Source organism: Calidris pugnax, unplaced genomic scaffold (assembly GCF_001431845.1).
Source record: "Calidris pugnax isolate Ruff unplaced genomic scaffold, ASM143184v1 scaffold103, whole genome shotgun sequence".
Taxonomy (NCBI): Eukaryota; Metazoa; Chordata; class Aves; order Charadriiformes; family Scolopacidae; genus Calidris; species Calidris pugnax.
In genome coordinates this window covers 6456949-6482811 of record NW_015090990.1, presented here as the reverse complement: position 1 = coordinate 6482811, position 25863 = coordinate 6456949, and the positions used below count along the sequence as shown (strand labels likewise).

Here is a 25863-nt window from a genome sequence, read left to right as displayed (position 1 = left end):
TCTTAATTGTGCATGTTCCCTCAGACTTAAATGTTCCTCAATTCCTTAGAGCCACGACCTGCATGCTGCACTGATCTCTTCTCTGACAATGTTCATTGTTCACATACTGAAGACTTGCTTTTTATAGCTGGATATTCTTGTCTTTATGCAGTGCACTTATTTCCATTGTTGTGCCCTCTCTCAAGCGCATTGAAAAATGGTTTTAAAAAGTGAAGTTCCCTACTTTGGCTTCTCACTGCAAGCTTGTTTATACAAATGCATCTAGGTTGTGTATGTGACGCCTGCAGAAACATTATTCAGGTCTCAGAGTCTGGTAGGAAATGGTGCCCTGTCTTCAGCTGCATTGATCAGACAAGAAGAGTAATGTGCTGAGGAATGCCTCTTTGCATTGTTTCTCAGCTGGGTGTATTGTAAATTGGCACCTGACCCTGGGAGTTTGAGTTGCTGAAGCTTTCTCTCATCTAGTAGGGCTAGAACTAGCTTTCACACTGGGTCTGCTATTAGCAGAGTAAAGACTTACAGGACAAAAATGAGTAATCTTAGAGTTTATCTTCAAACTGTTTAAGATACTGTCCTGGCCACCCAGTGCCAAAATAACAAAAGACATTCTAACTCACTAATATAAACTAAAAATTAGTATTCAGAAAAAGCTTTCCAAAACACTTTAACTGTTACAACTTTAAAAATTACAATTTAGGACAGCAGGAAGCAGTTCAAATCACAAATGCAAGAGTACTTTAAGTCACTAAAAAGACAATTCTTTTTTTTTTTTTTTAATGAGAAGAATAGCTGAAAGTATTTTAATCACTAATCAGAAATTCATTAAAATGGGTAAACTGTCATTTCCCCATCAGAAAAGCAGAGGCTGAAAGAAATGTGGTTTGCCATTAGTCACATCTGCCATTATTTGCTGCACTCTCCACTATACCATGTTGCTGCTCCTATTTGAGTTCTCATCCCATAGGTGGATTCACATGAACTGACTCACATGATACAGACCTTGTAATCTATTCATTTCAAATCAAGAAAGAATGCAAGATAGAAACCATTAAAATTATTTTATTTTTTATTACTTCATTATTTTCATTAGCATAGTTTAAGTGCACGTTTGATGTGCACTAAATGATATTTATAGGAACTGCAGATCTCAAGACTCTTTCATTTTTATATTTCTGTCCCTATATTTGAGAACGGTTTCTTAGCAAATTAATCACTGTGTACTACAATTATATTTTTAACTACAGTACTTTATTTGATAAAGTAAACGTAGTCTGCTTTTTAGTAGATGATCTGGTCTTCAGGAAAGTACCAGAAGTGGCTCAGAATTTGAGTGTGTGAGTTGCTGCTAGTTTTAAGTATATATCTATATTTCAGAAATTTTGGATTAATCATTTTCTGCTTTTAAATATCACGTTATCCAGTGGTATTCCCTTAGTTCTGCTAATTTTTAACTTTGTGGTCACCTGCAATATACATTCTGGCTGTTTTCTCAGAATACTTAATTAGCTTTAAGTTCATAAATTTTTAAATGTTCTGGGCTGCTGAACATTTAAATTCTCTGCACATAATATATTCTTATTTATTTTAAAGAAGCACATTTTTCTATTTTTCTTCTGGGCTAATCATAGGATTAAAAACCTCAGAAAACTCACAAATCCTGATATCACTAGATTTCATTGTCTATAATTTTATACCTTCTAGCTTTTGACTGGATTATTTATTATCTCTTTATATTCCTATATTTTCAAAAGTCAAATTTACATCCTGAACATATATTGTAGGGTTAGAATATAAAATATTAAATGACTGGAAACTCACCAGCACCTCAAAAGAAAAAAAAGTTGAAATCTTTGCTTTTAAATAAAAGTCGGAGTGGCTAACAGTCTTCATTCAGTGGCTTTCAAACCACTGCCTCTGCAGAAATACTAATTCCCGGGCTCTGCCTTTCTTTGCAAATCTGAAGCTTTTTGCAATAAGGCATTGCTCAAAGGGTGTGGCAGAGGCGGCAGATGCTGTTGCTGCTGCTTGTAGTTAACCATTTAATAGCAAAAGCTATTTCATTGCTTCTAGGAATTTTAAAGATTTTTTTCTTCCCCTTTATGCAGTTGAAAATATCATGTAGGACCTTTCTAGATCTCAAAACAAGCTAAACACTGGAGGGAATAAATCGGTGTGGAATCTTTTATACACAAAGCCCAGTTCAGGTGGATCTCTTAAATCCAACTATGATCATTTGGAATTATGCATTACAGTTTATTGTTCTGAAATATTTTCCTTCTTTTTATGCCTAAATCTTTATAATTACGAATATTATGTTTTCATTCATGCTTTCTGGGCTAAGATGTTCCATGTCTACACAAAATGCTCTTACAATTTATGACGTATCTGTGTGAAACTCTAGGTGGACACTGGTGTTCACCAAGACTATCGATCTGAACTCAGGCTTCTAGCAAATCCCTAGACATCTTTTTGCAGTACATGTACGACCTTACTTCTGCCCAGCATCAGCTGTGTGGATTTATCACAAGGGCAACTATGGATGGGAGGGAGGGAGGGATGGATGGATGGTTGGATGGATGGGGAAGGTAAATATGCCTGCAGCCCACGCACGCAGAAAGTCAACACACCTTTTAATTGCGTCTAGATTTGACTCACTTTTAGCAATTGTATGTGAGCTTACCAGCTGGGTTGCTTCACAACCACCTTCCAGGTTTCTCCGCAGGGAAACAGTACAAGCAGAAAGCAAATCTGGCCTTTAGCTTTGGTCTTAGCATTGCTTCAGTAAAATGATTGAGATGTAGTCACAGGATTACAGTTGCCATGTTTGTGAGTAGGAGCCAATCAAGAAAACTCATTCTGGTAAGTAGGACCACTAAACAGCAATTTAGTAGGGGGATGGGGATGACCAGGTCTCCTGATGCAGGAGTTAGGAGTAGTAAAAGCAAGAGGTTCTCCTTGACCGTTTTGAGAAAAGCTTTGTGTGTGAGACAGCTTAAATGATAGACCAAACCTCAAAGATTAAGCTAAGAGTTACTAGGAAATTCAGAGAAGTAGTAATGGAGAAGTGTTTTAGTACTTCTATTTTTGGTTTTATCTCTTTTACTCTCTTCAGAGTAAAGTATAAATGTATCAAGGATTTCTGCAAAGTCTCTGTGCCACTTGCTTCAAATGCTGCTTTTCTCAATCACATGCTTCAGCTGCAGCTTTTCTAAGTGGTGAGCTGCACACCACTGCCAGAAGTATGAAGCTTTGGGATGAATCTGTTAAAACATGATGAGTGTGGGAATATGCACTGGTGCTGGGATTTTAGGATGGCTGCTGAACCGTGGGTGCCATTTTTAGGAAAGTTAGTCTTTGCCTACGAGGTGCGTCAGAGAGAGTTATCAAGGCAACATGTAACCTAAGGGGAGTACATCATCTCAATCGCAAAAGGCAGAGATACAGAAACCAGCTGTAACATGCTTGCATACTTGAAGTACCAGCAGCAATAATTCATGGATGTTAGTGCAAATTACTTTATCTAATATTTGATAGAGTTACAGTAACTGTGCAATTATACTACTACACAAGGTGCCAGGGCTTGAGCACTGTCAGGTCTCAAGACTACTGTCTTGGATAGCCATGCCGGGACACAAGATTGAGACACGGTGGCCTCATTGATGTCCACTTAATGAGAATTTGCGTAAAGTGACATTGGACTAACATGGTTGATTCAAATTTTGTTGAAAATCAGTTCAAAGCTAACCAGGTAATAGCTGAGAGTTGTTTACTTGTTTATTTTTGACCAGGTCTGGGTTTTGGAAGGAGTTTCTTCACAGCAGTGATGTGACTCTTTATTCATTATAATAAATTTTGAGAGCTATCTGTATATGTAAAATAGTTTCTGAAGTTAAAGTTGTATCTGCAAAACAGATACTAATTATGCTACTGTAAAGAGAAATTGTTTATCTCCTAGTAATAAGCCATTTCTCATATTATTAGCAAATTCTTAATAAGTTAGAAGCAGCCTACTAAGAAAAAGCAGAATCCTCCTACTGTTGGTAAAAATGATTGCTTGTTTATGAGTTCAGAATCACAAAACTGCGGAGGGATGTGTCGGGAAAACTGTAGATGTGTGGCTTTAGCAGGATTGGAAGTGACCAGTAAAAAGTATACATTGCCTTGCCCACATAAACAGCAATAAAAATGCCATGTGTTTACAAGCATGTTTTATGTTACATGTGTTACATCTTACATGATATTAGCATATAGCATACAAATTATTTTGATAAACACTTGATAACATGTAGCCCAAAGAGAATATTTGTTGTGTATCATAAAACCTAAGGTAGGTTGACAGCTGCAGAAGGGGATGATGGGCATAGGAGCTATTCAGAGGTCATGCAGTTGCAATAGCGCTTCCTAGGCTGCAGCACTGGTTTGTGGTTTGAGTATCTCCCATTCCTTGAGCACTCCCTCCTTTCAAAGACAACATGCCTTGAGTGCACAGAGAGTGAGAGCAAGGGGATAAAGTGTGAAAACTTCTTTATAATATTTAATTGGAGAAGGCTGAAACTCAGCTCTTCTACCCATCATAAGGTATCTGGGTTTTCAGTGCATTACAAAAAGTATTTACAAGTTTCTACAGTTTTGGCGGCTTTATCACTTCACAAAAGTCCAGTCATTTTACTTGCTAACCAGCGATTCTTTTGGTTTCCTTAATTAGAGTTGAATTTTTCCCATTATCTTGTGTGTTAAATGTGTTCCTGCTGTCTCCACATCCACTTTCTTGACTCAGGTGAACCTCAAGAGTTAAATCAGTGCTTGCTGTTCTGTCTGTTTTCAAGAAAAATACACACATAACTAAAACTGTCAGAAAGTTTTGAAAATGTAAATACTGTCATTATTACATCTTTAAAGCTTCTATTTTTGATGTCAAACTGGCCCTTGCATTGACCACATGAAACAGCAAATACTAGAAACCTGCTAATGGAGTTAAGCAACCCAAAAAGGTCATAATTTAGTAACTTTTTTGAGTGTGGAGATGTCTTTCAGTTTGCTGGCTCTGCAAATTTGACACCATTCTAGTGTATGGAGCAATCTGCTTTCCATCCTCTTTTATTTCTTTTTTCCCAAGTGTGGTAATATGCCAAAACCAGAACTTAAATCTTGTCTTAAATTCAATTTTACTTTAATGTAAAATGAAACAGTAGCATTATATAATTTACACTGCATAGCCTACATTGCTTTGGGACGTTTTGGTTTTTTTTTTAACTGAAGGAAGGTGTTATTATGTTTGCTGAGGTAAATGGAAACAGATGTTTCAGACATTGCTTGAGAAAATTAATCTTGAATTAGTAATGTAAATTGCCAATAGAAGGGATCCCTGCTTTGATCAAATGAACGAAAGCAGAAAGATTGCTATTCTGTACTGCAGTCATTTGCTGCACAAGATACGCTGCAGGAACACTGTAAATATGGAATTCATTCAGCTTGGTAGCAGTCCAGTAGTTCTAACCTATTAAATGTATTTGCTTAGATGAAGTAGTAATGCAGATGCATTGTGACTTGTCCCATTAAAATAGTTTTTTCCTTTCTATGAAACTGCATAACTAATTTTGTTTTTTCAGCTTTCTAAAATAGAAATGATTTGGTTGCAGATAATGGAATTAAGCTAGAAAAGCAGTAAGCAGAAGCAAGCTGTTTATTTTTAATCTAAAGCAAAGCATATTAGCTGTATTTTGGTTTAGAGATACATTAGTTAAATTTAAAAATGTAATGAGAATAGCAACCTCAAAATGCACACATATATACAACTAATCCTGATGAATAAAATGCTGTGTCCACATAATGTGGTCTTGTGATTTAATCTGACCAAGAAACAGAGATAGAACTAAAAATCTAGGTATTAGAGGGGAAAAAGGCTGCTGCTACCCAAAAGTCTGCTTGGACCGCAGCAAGCAGTTCCTAGTACAGAGAACTCACAGGGAGCATTCTATTTCTGAGGCTTGTATTTCCTGCCTGAATTGAAGAAATTAGCTGGAGTGAAAACTAGAACTAATCCCTCTTTTCCTGTAGGTATTCCTAATTTTTTTCTTCTCAGCTATAAATACACTTCCAGCGGTTTTCAACTAACTCTTCTCAAGTGAATTTATTAGATATAATAGAGAAATAGCTCTAGGACCAGGGATCAGAAGCCATGATAGCTTTCCCAAATGAAGGCTTACCATTAGAATGCCAAGTTCTTGTTTTCTTACGGGCTTTCCTTCTATCCTATTAATCTTGATTTCATTTCTCTGTAGTGATGGGAGAGCACTGCAAAAAGAGATCAGATGGTCTGTTGCCTGTGGTAGTGTAAGAGTTTTGCTGATTGATGGGAAATGTGGCTTTGAATTCCCTGGAGCTGATGAGAGAGTTTAGCATAGATACTCATGTAATGAGATGTAAGCTAAGCAATTATACAACAGTGTGGATATCATAGACATTAGCTATATTTCTTGTCTCTGGCTGTTCTGTTTTCTGGCTGTTGGGCAGCCTAGACTGGGGCACTAAACTGCCTTCTTAAATCACGTAGCTATGCATGGTTGTTTGCGACTCCATGGCAAACCAAATAGTCATCCTTTCCCCTCATCACACCCCTTCTGTGACTCTTTCCCTATGCCAATAACCTTGTTTGTGTATCAGCTTAGCTAATACCAATATCTAGCAGCAAAGCATAGGCTTTCAGTTGAGCTACTATATACTATTTGATTGCTTCCAATATTTCAGGTACTTCATTTATAGGTTAGTTCATATGTCTCTACCCTATTCTGATGTCTGCAGTATTAATGTATCTACCCTTTATTTAAAGTTAATATGCATTAAATAAATATAGTTAGCCAAGTCCACATAATCTATTGTAAGCAAGTCCTTTTGCCCAGATCTGCATTATCCATGCCAAGAGGGAACATCAAGTAGATGACGGAAAAGGATATGGGAGAATCTTATTATCAATCTGGTAATATGCATGTTTCCCTTATAAAGTTGTCCATGAGAATTAAATTTAATTTGATATATGAGCTAGACAAGGGAGTCATAAACGATGCAGAGTCCCATTATTCTAACCTGATTTCTGTTCTTCTGCCCAGTGTGTTGCTTTGGATATCCTGCCTACATTTGCTACCTGTAGTAGCCCTAAAATAGAAAGAAACAAACCAGATACAGGCTTGGTTCGATGAAGAAAGGAACAGGAGTTTCTTTTTAGCTAAAGCCTCACATACAAAACTGCAGTAGTTGGCCATAAGATATTTCCGCTCCTCCCACACATCCACACTTTGAGGAATGTAATTTACATTTATTCTGTATTTTGAAGACAAGAATCATAGTGAGTAGTTGATAAATCAAAAATAAGGAGAAACTGTGCCCATAAATAATGAGAAGTAGTATAATAAAGAGATTTTGGCTCTCTGAGTTTACATGTAGATTCACTGATTTATCTTTCATTTTATGTAGGTGTGGTCTATTAGTTGTGCCTTGAATCAGCCAGGTGGCATTCCCTGTGCATATCACTGATATCCTCACTAATACCTAGTTAGTCTCTTTATAAAATTGAAGTTACCAATGTTACATCATTGCATCTAGAGCACTTAAAAATATTAATGCTACTGTTTACTACTCTGAAGGTTTTTCAAAATAGTAAGATAAGTCATTTTTAGTAGAACTGACTTGTTAGTTTATGCCAAAAGCAAAACCATAATGTGTGTCACAAGGCAAGGGCAAAATGAAGGGCAAAGATTAAATTCTGCTTACTCTAGCAGAATTCTCTTGCCTGAGTTTTCTCTTAGCAATCATTTCCACAGTGCTGGAAAGTACAAGGAAACAGCAATCTGTACAGAAAGGTGCCTTCCTGAAATTCAAAGGGACATTAACTGGGCACTGAAAACAGTCCAGTTTCATTTGCTAATTTCTTAATATTTGATTCGATTTAGTGACATTTTTATTTTACATTAGCGGTGAGAAATGATTTATGTCTTATAGCACTAAGTGTAACAAATTGCATTTTGTGATGTATATAATCAAGGGTCCTGTGAGTCATTAATTCTGCAAGTAGCAGCGCAAAAGAATGTCCAGTGTATTTGTTGAAAGATTCATGTGCATTCCCTTTTGCAATCATCTTTCTACTTCATTTTGGACACACATTCATATCCAGCAAAACAGAGATATGCTATCTCAGATTGCATCATGTAGCTGTGTATAAGTCTAGTCTCAATGGCCTTTCACCAAATTGAGAAATTGGAGAATAAAAAAAAAAAAAAATGTGAGGCAGGGGAGGCCATAACTATTAAGTCACCACTACTTCCAATGTATGCAAAGTTTTACCTTCAAAAGTAAAGAATATGAATTATTCTCTAGTTCAGAGCTGTCACAGGTTTATCTCTGCATGACATGGCTAGTCCAACAGAAGAGCAAAACTACCATTCTGGTCTATTCACTGTGTCTGTATATTAGAAATACATTCACAGTACTCAGCACCTGCAGTGTTAGCCATAGAAGAAACTGAACATCTGTGTAGTATGTTCTAGAAAACATGGCCTATGGCACATCGCTATACGGCAAATCTGAGAAGCTGTAGCTTTTTTAAGTTAGTCATATTGCTATGCTAATTGAGTAAAATTAAATGCTGACTAATATTGAAAGTTGATGAGAATCTTGGCGCCTAAGGATGGAGGGAGAAGCAGGAAAGCAATTTTCTTTTTAGAGATCAGGTTTGATGTCAGCATTTGGATATAAAGGTGATCATGGAAGGCTTTGTTATAGGTGTTTATGTAGGTGAAAGTACAAAGCTGAACCAGAGAAGCATTGTTGGGACTAGTCTGTTATGATCAAATTTCTAGCATGTAGAACCCAGTGGAACTTCAACATCTCAACCTTCATTATATTCTGTGGCAAATAGAAGGCAAATTGTAATTCATGCGTGTTGTCACAGAAGATCAAACATCAAAGCATGTTGCAGGTTTAGATTTAAGCGTATGGATAATATAAATAAAATAGCTTGCTAAAGTTTAGGTATTTGCTGTATGGTAATTCTACATGTATGCTAAGGACCTCCTGACCTCCTGTGGGTATTTGACAGCTTGAGTTATTCTCTAAGTATGTGTAGACCTACAACTACTCAAGGTGCATGGTGGATCACATCTATCAGGGAAATGCTGAACCAATTGCATGTGTATTGCCCAGAGGCTCAGTGTGTTCATAGCTAATCCAGTGTAGTTCTGGATGCTGCAGACTTAATATACACAGGCAGATCAACTGTGCGTTGTGCAATTACACAGATGCAGCTGAATAACTTCAGAGTTATTCTGCATGTGGTTTACACACAGTCCATTCACACAGAGTATATTGAGTGTGCTCTGGAGTTACCTGGCTTACAACAGTGTATACTACAAAGTATATATGAATACATTTTTCCCTGGGAAATTTCAGAATAAACAGAATGATTCGATTCTCAAATGTTCTGAGTACCTTATTTTCCAAAATTTGAAATGTTTTGCCTACCAATACACTGCTCATAAGCAGGTCCCTCAAACACAATTAGAGATGATGAAGGGAAAAAAAAATTGTTCACCCCAGGAGAGTAGAAAAGAATTTAGTAAGAAATCTATATATTGTGTATTCTTATATTTTTTCCTCTGTTGAATAACCATTGCTATCCTAGAGAAAAAAAAAAGTCCATTTGGATTGTGTAGTTATTAAATTAATATTTAATAAATCAGTTGATAGAAATCAGAAGGATATCAGCTAATTAACTGGCCTGGTATCAATTGTTAACCATTCCCTACACAGATACATAAGGGTAAATTCATTTCCTATAATAAAGGAAATACAAACCTTTCTTTTAACCACTGTGATATGATGGATGAAAGTGACTTGGGATTAAAAACATACTGCATTCTGTAGGTATTTAATATTGACTTTTGAAATGGTAGAAGACCTCTATTTGCAATTCTGAAGACTTATAATCATGGAAATGCATGAAGAAAAGGAAAAATATATCTGGAATATCATCCTTTAATCTGTTAAGTAGAGGATAAGAAGTATTTAATCTTCATAAATTCTCCTGAAACATTTTGTTAAGTACAGCCTACATAGATTTAAATACATTGAAAGGTATATATCTCGCTAGCTCCATGTATATTTGAATAGACTTGAGAACATTCTGGGATTAATTATACAAAAATAATGTTCCTTTCAAAAGAAAAAAATACAGGTATAATTAGAAAAGCCCACAGCATTTGCTGGTTAAGCTCAGTATGTAAACACAGCAGCTGAATCAAATATTTTTTGCGATGTTAACTAATGGTTACAAAGTAGCTTGTTCCTGTGCACCTGCAGGCAAATCCTGATGGATTGCCTCCTTTTTCTGCATGCCAGTTCAGGACACTCAGCTGAACGAAAGGTGATCCTGACAGAGCACCATAGGGTTTCAGAGCTCGTCTTTGCTGACTGCTCACTGGCTGTCCATTTCCTTCCTCTTCAAAACATGAGATTGCCCTTGCTACTGTCCAGCACCTCCCTCCTGCTGTGCCTTGACTCTTTTGGCTTGTGGTGCCCTTGTTGGCCACTATGGCAGGGAACACCGAGTGCTGTGTGCTGTGGGATTTTCAGACAATGAAGGGAGTTTTCAAAGGAAAAATGGCAAAGGGGAAAACCAGCCTCCTGGATCTCACAAGGAGGAGGAGAGGGAAAGGCAGAGATGGCTGTGTAGCCTCATTTGCTGGTGCCCATGGGGATTATACCTGTGTTGAGAGAGAAGGGACAGAAGAGAAGGTCTTCATCCCTTCCTTTTCCAAATAAGCTGAGCAGAAAAGAGAGCCTGACCGTCTCTCTTGAGTCTCTGTATCTCCCTGAAGCCCACAGAGCAAGTAGGATCCACCTACAGCTATGGCTTCCATAGTGGTTGAATAGTGGCTTTGTATGAGACTTGTTTCCCAAATTATGGTGCCACATATGGGGATGAGTTTGGAGATCAGCAAGGATTGTGGTGTGGCTAGTAGTTTCTTCTCCTTCTTTCCCAGTATGCATGAGGGTACTGTGATTGAAACTGTGAGTTTATAACTGTTCAGTAGTTAAGAAACTGAAGAGTCAATTCCAAGAAGTAAACAGAACCATGAAATGGCAAGCTGCAGAATGTCTGGAGGATGCTCTCTATGTGGAGGAAGACAAAATTTTAATTCCTTGTTGGTTAAGGTACACTTTCTTATATCCTTTTTCTCCCTAATGGAGAGAAAACAGAATTATTCCAATTCCTTTCAGAGTTAGGAAGAGAAAGATTCAGAGAACCAGTTTTTGCACTCTGCATGGGTCAATACTGTGTTTTGGTTGGAGATTGGCTCCCTTTAATTTTTTACAGTGAGAGGTCTGCCACCTTGATTCTTTAAAAGTCATTCCTCTGATTGTGGGTGATGATTCTGTACATCTGGGTGAAATACGTTTTTTAAATTCTTCTGAGAAATCAATAAAATTGGGGTTATGCAGCCCATAAGCACTTTCTTATTTTATCCACTGTATTCCACTACTCAATACATATGTGTGCTTAAGATGTTTGTGCTCATCCTGGCACTAATGCTCTAGAGGATTTGGGGTTTAGTATTTCATATATTTTAGTGACCTTCTCTTTCATTTCCCAGCTATGTTTTTCTTTCTTCTCCCATTATTTCTCATCTAATTTCTTATCCTCCTTATTGACTTTTCCTTAATAGAAATTTTAACCCTGTTATATTTGCTTCCCCTCCTGCTCCTTTCCCAATATTCTGTTCTTCCATCTACTGTTCTATTTTTCTTTGTTTTCATCTCTGCATTTTTATACTGCTAATCTTCCAATCTTGCTATTTTTTTTTCTTTCTACATTCTTCACTTTCTCCCCAATTCTTTCTACATTAGTTTATGGTCTCCTCTTGTTAGCTTTTTTTGCTCTACTTTCCTCATCTTTTTCAGCTTCCTTCCATAATTCCTGGGGTTTTTTGTCACATTTTCATTTGTTTTAATATGTTTTTCCCCCAACCATCTCTTGTATTCTTACTTCTCTGTCATTCCATATCTCTAGCCTATTTCTATGGCTGACTGGTCATTTCGCAAAGATCCCAGCAATGGATGGAGATTGCAAATATGTGTTTACATTCAGGCATGAGGGATACATGTGCCATTGTGTGCCCAAATACACATTTCATCTGTATGTCTGATGGCATCAGAAAATTATTCTGATGATCTGGCATGAAAGATGCCAGATCTGTAGTTTTAACTGGACTACATTTTTTTACTGGGGGCGGGGGTGGGTGGAGGGGGTATATTTTTTCAGTTGTAATATATAAATAAATATGTATATTAGAATACTTCAAGAATTATCCAGTTACATCTATTGAATAAAGAACCATAGATATATATATGTATAAAAACAGTTACATTGAAATAAAAATACTCAATTGGTGTTTTTATTATTAGGAATGACTACTTGTACAAAAACTTACTTGGAACCAATACTTTACTCTCTCATAATACAGAGAGTTGATTTTGATTTGCTTAGTAGAAATTTTGATTCTGCAGTGCATGTTTCTGATACTCTTGCTGAACTCAGTGGAAATTTCTGCATTAGGGCTGTTGGACTGTGCTATTTATAGTTACCAATATAATCCTGATTGATTCTAGAGGAGTGTGAGGTGATTTTAAGATCATTAGAATTATGAGGAAAGAACGTATCTGATTGTTCTTAAGTATCATGCTTTTGCTTATTTGGAGTAAACAGAATTGAGAGTAAGTAGAATTGAGAAATTGCAGTTTATATAACTAGAATAAGAACCACACAAGTGCCTCTTACAAAGGTCAGATCACCAACTAAACTGCTTATTTTATTTTTCTTTACATAATTCTCATTATTGTGTATTTGAACATTCCAACATAGGAAAAATGAAAGCATGTAAAAATAAATGTTTTATCTTTCTTACTTGTTGATTTTAACATGTTTGTTTAAATTTTATTTTCTGCTTTCTTTTAGTATTTTCCTATGCAGAAGAATAAATGGTAATTAAAATGTGCAGGATGAAAAGATGGAGCAGTCAGTGCTTGTACCACCAGGACCAGACAGCTTCCAATACTTCACTAGAGAGTCTCTTGCAGCTATTGAACAACGCATTGCTGCAGAAAAAGCTAAGAATTCTAAACAAGATCGTAAAGACAACGATGATGAAAATGGGCCAAAGCCAAACAGTGATTTGGAGGCAGGAAAAACACTTCCGTTTATATATGGCGATATACCTCCAGGAATGGTGTCTGAGCCCTTGGAAGACATGGACCCATACTACATCAATAAAAAAGTGAGTCCAATATCAGTTCTGTTCATATGCTACCATTTGGAGTGCTTGTTCATTTCATTTCTGTGCAGTCCTATAGCTTGTTACTTTGGTCTGATAATTTGCAGCTATGTGGAAAAATGTCATTCTAGTAATATGGAAACCGTTGAGCATTGCTAAAAGGACTAGGTGTACAGCAAGAGCAAAAAATGTTTGATGCCCATGATACATATATATTCTACCTTCAGAAAGTTAGTAAATAAATATTTGATATCTTGTAGTTATAAAAAGTTGATACTCTTGCTGAACTCAGTGGAAATTTCTGCATTAGGGCTGTTGGACTGTGCTATTTATAGTTACCAATATAATCCTGATTGATTCTAGAGGAGTGTGAGGTGATTTTAAGATCATTAGAATTATGAGGAAAGAACGTATCTGATTGTTCTTAAGTATCATGCTTTTGCTTATTTGGAGTAAACAGAATTGAGAGTAAGTAGAATTGAGAAATTGCAGTTTATATAACTAGAATAAGAACCACACAAGTGCCTCTTACAAAGGTCAGATCACCAACTAAACTGCTTATTTTATTTTTCTTTACATAATTCTCATTATTGTGTATTTGAACATTCCAACATAGGAAAAATGAAAGCATGTAAAAATAAATGTTTTATCTTTCTTACTTGTTGATTTTAACATGTTTGTTTAAATTTTATTTTCTGCTTTCTTTTAGTATTTTCCTATGCAGAAGAATAAATGGTAATTAAAATGTGCAGGATGAAAAGATGGAGCAGTCAGTGCTTGTACCACCAGGACCAGACAGCTTCCAATACTTCACTAGAGAGTCTCTTGCAGCTATTGAACAACGCATTGCTGCAGAAAAAGCTAAGAATTCTAAACAAGATCGTAAAGACAACGATGATGAAAATGGGCCAAAGCCAAACAGTGATTTGGAGGCAGGAAAAACACTTCCGTTTATATATGGCGATATACCTCCAGGAATGGTGTCTGAGCCCTTGGAAGACATGGACCCATACTACATCAATAAAAAAGTGAGTCCAATATCAGTTCTGTTCATATGCTACCATTTGGAGTGCTTGTTCATTTCATTTCTGTGCAGTCCTATAGCTTGTTACTTTGGTCTGATAATTTGCAGCTATGTGGAAAAATGTCATTCTAGTAATATGGAAACCGTTGAGCATTGCTAAAAGGACTAGGTGTACAGCAAGAGCAAAAAATGTTTGATGCCCATGATACATATATATTCTACCTTCAGAAAGTTAGTAAATAAATATTTGATATCTTGTAGTTATAAAAAGTTGATTTAGCTAATGTATGTTTTAAGAACACACTTACCCTTGTGTTCCCTTGGCACACTGGTCCTCCTGCTTTACGTAAGGAGGAATTTTGCAGTAACATTTTTAGAATTAAATTAATAAAGTTGGCAATAAAGGTAACATTAAGACAGATTGTATAATATGGTTGTACAATAGATATAGTAGTGTAAAATTCTAGGCTTCTATTCACTCTCAATCATTAGCAAAGTGCCCGCTGTCCTCTGTGGTACAGGACAGAACCCATCATCCTTAATGGTTACTAATCTTTCATCCTTTTAATTTGCATCGAAATTTATTCCTTTGATATAACTGAACTTATATCAAAGGAACATTTACATTGAAACTGAACCATGGTATCATTCTAGGTTGTCTTTGATTATAAACAATATATGATACCTATACAAATGTGTATACATATTAGATTACATACCTTGCAAACTTTAAAAATGTGAAGGTATCTTGAAACTGAGAACACCAACATGCCACACTTTCTCTGAAATTCTTCAGATTTAAAACTGACAGCATGAATCAGTGCATAGCACGTTTTGTTCTCAGAAATCTGCTTTGATAGGAAATTCTTAGGAAATTTATGGAATCAATAGAGAAACATACAGGTAAGCAGAAACTATCATAAAGAGAGTGTAAAACTGAACTAAAAGTTTCTGATAGAACTGGCCTTGAACAGCCCTAGAACCCTCTCGGGCTGATTCTGTTGCACAGCCCATATGCAGCAGAAAAGGTTCACGGTTTATAGTGATAGCTAGCTTGGGTGATACTTTAATTATTAGATACTGTGATTATGAAAACTCTATAAATATCAAGACGGGAGTTATTTTGATTTTCATAAAGTGCTGTGTTCTAAGTGTCTTGGCTTGCTAAATGTCATGTGAATTATGAGTCCTATTTTGACAAGAGAGAAAATACTATGTGAAAGAATAATATTTTTATCTTTATTATTTGATGCCTCTGAAAGAGCCTTTATCTGCCATTCACAGTGTATGAAGATTTATCTTTAAAACACAGTTCTACTTTTACAAAGATAAAAGATGTGTTTCTATAAAAGCAGGACTTGTAGAGTTCTGTACTAATTGTGTCTGTTTATAACACAAATTCATATATCATTATATCCCTACATGCCCACAGGTCATCCTGGATCTTTAAGTCAAATTACTCTGTCTTGTATGTCTTGAAGTGAAAACAGATGCATGATAGGTATGACCTACAGGTACACCTCTTGAGCTCTTAGAAATGGAAGACCCTTTCAGTCCATTCACAGAGGGACCTGAAAACTCACTACCTCAGCCAGGTCTGACTACAGAGTTGCAAGAAATGGAGTGAAACCAGCCAAACATATTCAACCAAGTTTCTGTAGTATTTGGAAGGAGGAATCTTTTTATTTGCACTCTAAATAACTTTTATGGGCAAGTCACGTACTCGCTGGGATTCTCTTATTTCTGCTGAAGTCCACACATCCTCTCTATGCACGTGTTTTGGCCTCCTACAGGACAGAAATAGAAACAGCCCTGTCAGTCAATGATAAGACAAAAATTTCTTACACACTATAATTCTCTCCATTTTTAGTTGCTTCCATTAAAGGAAAATAGGCTTTCCTAATAGAAATCCCAACATTTATTTCAATTTTATATCAGTAATTTGACTTTAAAATATCTAAATTCATAGATTTCCTTATCTAGCTGTCTATGAATTCTAGAAAGGCTTTTATCTTTTTTCACTTGTCTTTTGAGAGCATTGGTAGCAGTTGATGCTTCGGCAACTCTCAGAAGGAAAAGCAGTTTGAGAAAAGCCTGAAGCAGAAGGGAACAACTGCAGGAAGAAGCAAAGACCACTAATGCTCAGTGCACTCACCCCCATGCCATTTAACATTTCAGCTTTCTTTTTATCCCCCTCTGAATTCCACCTTGTAAAGCCAAGGAGTCAATTGGCACACTCTATCCCAGTGCAATGATCTGACAACTGCTGCATGAGAGATTTTGCATTTCTGCCTGGGGAACCATCTATCTGAAATGATATTTATCTAACAAAAAACACTACAATGAAGGAAAATACGTATTTGCAAGGAAGGGTTAGGACAAATGTATGGATTACCAGATGCCACTGTTGCTTCAGACCTCTATTAAGATCTCTGCATAAACTATATCTGTTTTATTGACAGAAGCTATATCAGTTTGGCTTCCAAAATTTCAAATAGGCAATAAAAAAAAAGTTACCTACAGCACTGATCAAATGATACCAATGAACATCGTCAGTGTTTATTCAGGACACCTGTACAAGAGTTTTAGAAATATCCTTTTTTTTTCAAATTTGGGTCATGAGTGAAATCATCCATCGTTTGCCTCATATGCAAGTATTGCATCCCATTTGCAGATGGTTTTTTTCCTATTTTTATAGCAAGATAGAACAAGTTCACTGTAGTTTTGCATGCATTGAATGTAGAAACATTCAATGTGTTTTACATTTCATCTTTGGAACTTTTTTTCTAAGCCATAGGTTTGTGAATGCTATGAATTAATACAGTTTAATACAGAATAAGAGAGGAATAAATAAATGTGTTGAGCTGGTGCAACAGCCGTAATGTGTGGAAAAGGTAGCCCTGAGATGAAAAGTTAAAAATGGGAAAACCTTTTAAGAGAAACAAAGCCAGATAGGTGTGCTAGCTTTATGATTTTGTAACTGTGCTTCTGTGCAAAACCAAAGAGGACATATTCATGCCCAATAATAATCTGAAGTTGAAAGGATAAGAAACTCAATTGTTTTGTTATAATATAATACAATACCTGTTCTCACATTGCTATAATTTTATTATAGTGAAATGCTGCTGTTTGTTGTGATCAATAATGCTGATCTTTAGAACTGCGAAGTTTAACATCCTAAATGTTTGCAATGCTGTTTGTTTTTTTTTTTATATCCAAAATTGAGTGAAAATGAACTTGGACTTTACCCATTTTTTTTCGTTCTGCTTCTGTGTAAGTGCAAATCTGTGTGTTCCCAGTATAATAATGACTGCCTGTTCATGCTCGGGCTGCCATCACAAAGGATCAAGGAGGTTCACATCACTGTCTATAGAGAAAGGATCAGCTGGAACCCCCTAAGATCCTGACCTGCAGGCATGCATCAAAATCTGGTCCACTTGGTTTCATACTTTAAGGGCTGGCTATTTTCTCTTGAACCCAGGCTGATGCATTAAAGAGGAGGGAAAGAATAGGTGGAACTAAATTGGTCTTACTTCAGTTTCCTCCTTGCTATAATATAGACATAGCGTTTTTGATTGTCACTCCATGCCCTGCCTCTTGCCAGAAGGATGTTGAATGATGTCTGTCAGGAAAGGTGCCTACATTTGTCCTGGCACTGGATAATATCAGTCCCTAATCTGATCAAACCACTACCTCCTGGGATTCCCAGTCTTCTCTTAGATTGCAGAAACAAAAACATTCTATCAAGTTGCTTTACTGAACTTCATTACATCAGAAAAGGGGAATATACTTAGATATTTTTGGTAACTGTAAATGAAAGATTTTTTAATTGAAAAATTCCAGCAAAGTAAAAAATTAAGATCTTGCTAGAAAACATGGTTTCAAAAGATAACACCAAAAAAAAAAAAAAAAAGCCAACTTCCAATATGCCATGAGTCTCTTGTTCAAACTGCCCCTGGGGCTTTTTCCAAAAAGCTAAGGACCCAGCTAAACAGAATGTCACCTCTTGCCTCTCAGAAGGTCCTATGAGGTTTTTGATAGTGTTTATTTAACTGTAGGAACGGGAAATGCAAAGAAGTAGCAGACGACCTGCAAAATGTAGCCTTCAGGAAACTACATTTAAAACTAACTTGGAGGAAGGAGAGGAGAAATAAGGTTTTGGGAACTCTTTGTCCCACAAGGTTCTCGGAGACCATGTTTTTGTTCAGTGTGGACACTTCTTCCCTCTTAGCTGCATCTTCTCAAAATAGTCCTCCTTCTTTGCCTTGCTAAGAATGCAATTTCTGGGTTTAAATCAAATATGGCAGAAGTTGCAGAACTGAGATCCTGGTTACAGATGCAAAAGTAGCAAATCAGAGACTTGTCTTTAGGGATTTCTTTGAATTTATATTCACAGTTCATACTTTGAGTGTGAGCAATTTTCCTGCCTATACAAAATGGTTAAAGCACTTTATAAAACCTAAGCCCTGAAAAGTATACATAAACCTTCATATGCGAACCTTAATCTTACAATTTGCTGAGAATTTATTTAGCTTTTCTCAGTGTATCTCTGCTTTGTCCTGGCAGCTTTGGGTACAATACTTCATGTTCATCCACACTGCCTACGCATTGGCTTGCATCTGGGTTGAGACTGGAGTGAAATATAGCAGGCTTACTGGGGAGGGAAGCTTATGCAGGGGTGGGATATCAGCTGTTATCTGTATTTTTTTAATGAAAATTCTTCTTCAGAAATGAGATACAATTTTAGTTGATGTTCAAGGCTAGAAGTCACAGGACTAACAAAGTCATTCTTGAAGGCCTCAGTTACAAAGATGCTTTGAGTGAAAAATTGAAACCGAGGTAGGGAATTTATGTCTTGTTGGTTCTGCTTTTGCAGGGCAGCAGAAAGTAGAACAGCTAAAATAGCAGCAGCTTCCAACTGAAACTGGAGCTGTGCCAGCATGCTGTTATTTTCCATAAGGCATGTTAGAAAAGAGATGTATGTTTAATATGCTTGTGTTCAAAGATTTTTAAAGAAATGTAGGTTGACTAAATGTAGGTGGTGTAGGCTTAGATACAAAGTTAGTAGGGAGTGTGATTTTTAATGTATTTTGTCAACTACCTCATAGCTACAAAAGCCAACGGTGTGAGCTAGAGGCTTTTTAGCTGTGAGTCCTGGGGACTGGGGACAGACCTGGTAGGGGAAACTCACCTTCTCCCTTGGGATGTGAGGCTTTGTAACTTTGTGCCAAAAAATCATTCATCTGCTTGGTTGCTTCAGTATTTAAAATGAAAGCCTCATTTAAGGTCAGGTCATATGCAGATACGCTTTGAAGGTTGTTGTTATCTGTAATCCATAACTGGAAGTGTAATTTGGAAACATTAGCCCAGGCTTTATCCCTCTCTCCTGTTTCATATGCAGTTTCTCCATTTCTGTGCAGAAGTGGGGAAATCAAATACATATCTTGTACTATTCCTACATATCTTGAGTTTGTACTCAAGGCAATATTAAGTGAGATATTTTGTTCCTTAGTCTCAGGGGTTTGGTCTGTATAGGAAGGTGTGCTGTGCAGAGCTATGATGGAGAGACAGCTCAGAGAAGAATCCAGCAAGTGAGTTGGGATGGGGACAGTTTTTCCTCAGGGCTTAATCCCTGCTTCTCCTCTGCCTTCAGTACTTGATATCTTCACAGACTGGTGGAAACCCTCATGTCCACGATTCTCTCCACCTCCTGGGTTGTCCTAGAGATATGTATCTATACTCCATGGTCTATATACACTAAGCTTCCCAAATCTAAGCAGACTGAAGAATCGTCCTTCTTGAACCTCCTCAGCATATTTTCTCTGTCTGGCAGCCTTCCTGGAAATAGCCTTGTAGTCCACTTGCTTACAGTCTTGAAGTGATGCTTGATGTCATGGACACCAGAAGAGATCAACATACCCCTTTCTCACACTTCCACTGGCTTTCTAGTTTGCAGCTCCCTTTGTCAGCAGCACAATGAAAAACAAGGAGGCTTTATGGCTTTAATATAGCTTCTTTACAAAATGCATAACTCTGAAGAAGCCAAAAAAGCAATTTTGGACATTTCTCTTGTGCAGATTCTTAAATACCTTTAATTCAGTTTGAATTTAGGCTAAAATCCTTGCATCGTCCCTTCCATTGCATGCAGCTTTCTTCTGTGTTACTAAGCCTTCCTTCTGCAGTGTTTTTCATTCTTTCCTGATTGATCTTGCAGTTGAAGAGCCCCTTAGTGCCACAAAGGAACCTGACAGTCCACATTTCCCATGCTATAGTTGTAATGCTGTTGCAGCCATGATAGCCTGCAGTGGAAGCAAAGCAATGTTTGTAGGGTTTGCTTGTACCATTTATATTTGGCTCATGGATTTATTTGAGACAAATAGACAAGCTTTCAGCCTACAGAGTCTTCTACAATTCTCTGAAGTAAGGCTTGCATACCTTTAAGTTTCTCTGAATTTAATAGGGTCTTTAGCTGTTAAAATTTAAATTTAACAAGTTCTTGGATGGGAACTGAGAAGGTTTCGCACCTGCAAAGCCCAAATGTGCAGGGGGGTCATCTGGGATGTATTTCTTGCTCTCCTCTGGTAAGGTGTGTTCAGATCCCCACAGTCCTCAGAGATCTACCAAATTGTGGCTATATATTATTGCTATTTCTTTCTCTCCTCAGCACAAAGACAAAGAAACAGACTGAAATAAAAAACAGTGAACAAATAGGTAGTATATTAAATCAGTTTCTGTAAGGATTTCTCTTACCTGTGGATGTTAATGATACATTAGTAAGGTTTCCCTGCTTATGTTATTTCAAACTGGAAGAGTTTTCTATGGTAAAGCATAAATAAAATTATAATTATAGTTAATAATTTCTGCACCTTTTTTTATGAGAAACGCATCATGTAAATTTATCATATTACTCTATTGAGGTTGTTTAATGCAGAATTATTATAAAAACCTTAATGAATTGAATGTTCCATATTTAGAATTACGTTTTCATATGTCAGGTACATCAGGTAAGTACTGGAAATAAGTTTTATTTAAAATATGGGTCATGGTTTTTGTGTATTAACTATTCAAAAAGTTACAATTTTGGTTATTAGTCACTAGGAGCAATTTTAAAATGAGCATCTACAGTGAATACACACTTATAAAATGTCTTTTTTTTTTCTCTTTTTCAGACCTTTATAGTATTGAATAAAGGGAAGGCAATCTTCCGGTTCAGTGCCACCTCTGCCCTGTACATTTTAACTCCCTTCAATCCTCTTAGAAAAATAGCTATTAAAATTTTGGTACATTCATATCCTTTTTCAATGGTGGTTCAAAGCATTACACACTGAAATTAAGAAAACTCTATTTCATTGTAAATAAATGTTTTCATTTCATAAAGGCTGTTAATTTTATTTTTTATTTTCCAGGGAAAGACTTATGGTAAGGTTTAATAAATACTAGAAAATATGTATATATAATAGTTACATTTTAGCTATTGTCTTGAATTTCAATACTACTGCTGTACAAATCTGCAGATGGATTTAATAATCCATCTAGATCAATTTTTCAGAAAAGTTTATTCAGATTTATTCTAACAATGAAATTTTTTGCATCCCAGATTATTTCTTGCACTACAAAACCTATTAATAAAATAATTACATCTTTAAAAAAAAAATGCAATTTGTGCTCACAAATTCCAGAAGAGCTCTCAGTTTTGCAAGCAGTTAGGCAAATATGCAACTGCTCGGGCGCAGCTAACTCAGAGGTGTGATTATGTTGCCTTTTAGGGGTCCTTCTGATGCCACCTTCAAGACAAGCTTTATAGTTTGTTGCAGCAGCGTGCCTGGAAACCTGGTTCACGTATGCTGAATCTCACATTCCCAAACCTGCCCAGTTGCACCATAGTCCTCTGCCAAATTTAGTACATTGCCAGAAAGCACAGGCAGCAGTCCTGCAGGCGGCTTGCAAAGCATCTGTACTTGCAGATGGTGGACAGATTGGGGGACCATGACTGATGGGTAAAGTTTTAGACTGGTATGTGGGATTGGTGCCCAATGTCCATAGCAGGTTGATGGAAAGTTCTAGTGGGTGAGGTTTTGGTGCACTTTTCTTGCAAAACATCAGAACTGGGAAAAGTAGTCACCAAATGAAAACTTCAGTGTGACAGTAAGACTTTTGAAATTGAACAGTTAGTCAAAGGCAGAAGCTTTATTATTCGATACCACTGGCAGAATTTTCTAGTTCTTTGGGAAAAGGAAGAAACAAGGCTGATTGCTGTTGATTCAGAAAACCTTTTCCTCTGAGCTCCCTGGAAGTTAAAGCACTGAGAGAAGGGGAGAAAGGTGTCTGGAGACGAGTCAGGGAGCACGTGGGGACAGTAGCTAAGTGACAGAAGCCTACAGACATAGTGGTGGTGATGGCAAGGAAACTCAGATACTGTCAGGTTGGAGCCTCTAATGAATGCTCATCCATTCAAGTTAGAGATTCTGATTTACAATACCTTCCAGCCCTGCATCTGTGCTAGTTGTGGGTAATGTTTTTACTGGCGTACTGATTGCTGAGTTTGGTTTGGTTTTAAGTTCCTCCTAATTGTGTTCAGAGTATCCAGCTGGTCCTGATGGCAGTCAGAACAAAAGCAATTCTAATAAGCAATATGCAACTCCAATATTTTTTCTTCTGTCTATTAACTGATAGTGTGATCATGTAATTTAGCTCTATTTTAGGAGGAGGTTTCCTTTCACTATATGGACTGATTTCTTATACAAACAACCAACTATGGGATGGGCTATTTTATTCTTAGAGATAGACAGGGAGTATTTTCACTTTTTTATCTTAAACATAAGAATAGATGCACAGGTTCTTTTCTTCTCTTTTTTTTTTTTCCTTTTCCTTTTTTCTTTATGCAGTATAGTACGAACACTGCAAATATGAATGTGTTTAACTAAGAACGACATAATATGTTCTGTAATGCAATTTAGATTTCAGTTGCTTATAAAAGGTTAGCCACCTGTAAGGAAAAGATTAGGGGATAAAGTTGCTTATTATTTTTAATAATATTGGGACTTTTACCGATTAGCTCTACTGCCCTCATGTTTTGAGGTGGGTGTTTGGCATTTTGGCCTTTGTAACAGAACTGTGCCTTTCATTTTTAGTGTGAAAGTGTGTTGAGCACAATGAAATTGGCATGTTGGTTGGAAAACTTCATCTGTAAATCCTCCAGATTCTCTGAACAGGGTGCTCTGATCACATCTGCCCACACACGAGGTCAGATGTTGCTCCCCCTGTGAAGAAACAGAGCACTCCCTCAGCGCTCAGAGACTTTCCCTGCAATTATTCTTTCTCATTGCCAGTACTTAATGTAATACCAGATACAGGAACCGGTAACAGCATGAATTTCTTTCTCTCTCATTCTCTGCTGACTCACCTCCTAGTATGCTGCTTCGCTTTTTTTTTCCTTTTCCTTTTTTGCCTGCCTGAGTTGAGGTGCAACAGAAGAGTGGTGGGAGATTGCCAGGCTTTGGCAATTAATAGGAAAGGATGAAAACATAAGAATAGGTGGAGGGCTGAGCAGACAAAAAAAAAAAAGGGAGGTGGCAGGGGCTGGAGCTGCCAAGTGCAAGGAGTTACTCAGTGTGGCCTGACTGCCAGCAGATATCTCTGAAACTAATTGGCAACATTTGTTTTTTCTAATCTTCATCTTCCACCAAATCCACACAGGTGATAAGAGACTTCAGCTGCTTCAGTAATTGATTATCTTGAGGCTGTATAGTGCCTCTAACCCTACTGCTTGCCTATATGGGAAGAGCATAAAAAAGACAGTACATTTCCATTAAGAAGTCATCATATATCAGAACTGTTTGTGTATAGTTGAATATATAGAACATAGCACATAAAAGAGTACATTAAGGGAACATTGAAGTTGTAAATCAGACACTCAAAATGTGGGAGAAGAAGGAAGAGAGGCACAGGCATTGAATGTGTCAGTTATATTCGAGATTTCCAAAGGGGAAAGCATGGCCAGAGTTTAGATTTCAAAGTCTGTTAGTCCTATTGAGCATCTGCTCCCTTAAAGAGTGAACTTAAGAGCACTTTGGCTATGCAACTCACAGATGTGGTGAGTTATGTACAGAGTGAGCAATGTGCAAGGATCCACCTGTGGCCTTTATTATGAATGATTCTTAGCTCTTAACACACAGTACAATGTATGGGGATAAAATCTCAGCTCTCCTAAAAGGTCATTTCACGTCTTTGTCTTATGAGACTACTGAAGCTGCAGCCAGGCATTGCCAAGTTTTTCAACTACCAAAATGGATTCTCTTTATTTAAAGGAATTTCCCAATTATATTAAGTCAGATTCTTTAGGCATAGAATCATAGAATGGTCCGGGCCAGAAGGGACCTCCATAGGTCATATAGTTTGACCTTCCTGCAGGGAAGCAGGGATACCCCCAAGTAGACCAGGTTGCCCAGGGCCTCATTGAGCCTCATAATCATTTATTCTAAGCCACTTATCAACAATTTTAACTGTACAGAGCTTGAATGACAACATGATATTCAAAACGAGTTAAGTAACTTAGTGAAAGATACCACAATATTCACTGCTTGATCAGTTATTTAGACAAAGGTCAGGGACCTACCTATGGGAATCAGGCAGCTAAATCCTTCCCTGTAATTTGAATGTTTACTTGAAAAGATATGCTCAAGTTTGTATTGTTCAGCAGTTGTAAGCGATGATCTTAATGTTTGCACACATTTTCTGCAAAGTTTATGCTAAGATGTTACTTCTATTCCTCCTTCACCAAGATTGAATGGTTGGGTTTTGGGGCTTTTTTTGTCCATGGCATAAAAATGTGCTCCAAACAACAAAATGCTTTATTGTTCATTGGAAAAAAAAAAAGCCAAACAGAAAATAAATTAAAAATCCTGAATCCTGGGATCTTATGTGCAAGTTTGTCTGTAAATGCCCTTCTTAACTTTAAGCTAGCTTCTTTTCCAGTTATGTTGATGCAACTATTTTTAAGGAACGCATTATTTATAAAGATGACTAGAGGAAAAATTAGAGTTGAGTTAACCGTTCGGTGTAAAGGAGGCATAGTGGTTCTTATTTTTTGCTGCCATCATGTGGCAGTTTTGAGTCAGGTTTTGGTCTAGTTTTGTTACTTCCATATTTCCAAATGCTTAAATAATCAAGTTTACTTTATTACAAAGAAAAGGGAAGGACCACAATGTTTGTAGAGCCAGCATAAACCAGCGCCATCACATTGGGTATAATGAAGCCCCGGTGACCTGTCCCACCTCCCTACCATAAGCCCCTTTGAGCTGTTAGTCTGGGTTTCATAGTACCTAATTGTTCCTTGCTGGAACTCTAAATAAAAAGTAATTTTCATTCTAATCCTCACCAGTTTTCCATGCTTTTCAATCAGTTGACCACAAAGTACTATTGAGCCATTTTCAAATTATAGCATGGGTAGAACAAGAGATTCTTCTTTTGCTGCTAACATGTTTTGAGAGAGCCCCAAAATAATATTGGAAAATTATT

General features: G+C 36.9%; 1 protein-coding gene across 8 annotated transcripts in view; it reads left to right on the top strand.

Annotated features, from left to right (window-relative positions):
• The window catches only part of SCN1A (sodium channel, voltage gated, type I alpha subunit), a 101423-nt gene that overhangs the window by 17921 nt on the left and 57639 nt on the right, over positions 1–25863 (top strand). For 4 of the 8 annotated variants that reach the window (XM_014954269.1, XM_014954276.1, XM_014954271.1 and 1 more), the window contains 2 exons: positions 13007–13325; positions 21516–21634. In XM_014954269.1, coding sequence (XP_014809755.1) covers positions 13059–13325; positions 21516–21634 — 386 coding nt within the window. In that variant the 5' untranslated portion in view covers positions 13007–13058. Of the gene's footprint in view, positions 1–13006; positions 13326–14029; positions 14351–21515; positions 21635–25863 lie in introns of those variants that run through there. The other 4 variants (XM_014954273.1, XM_014954268.1, XM_014954275.1 and 1 more) reach the window with 1 other exon arrangement.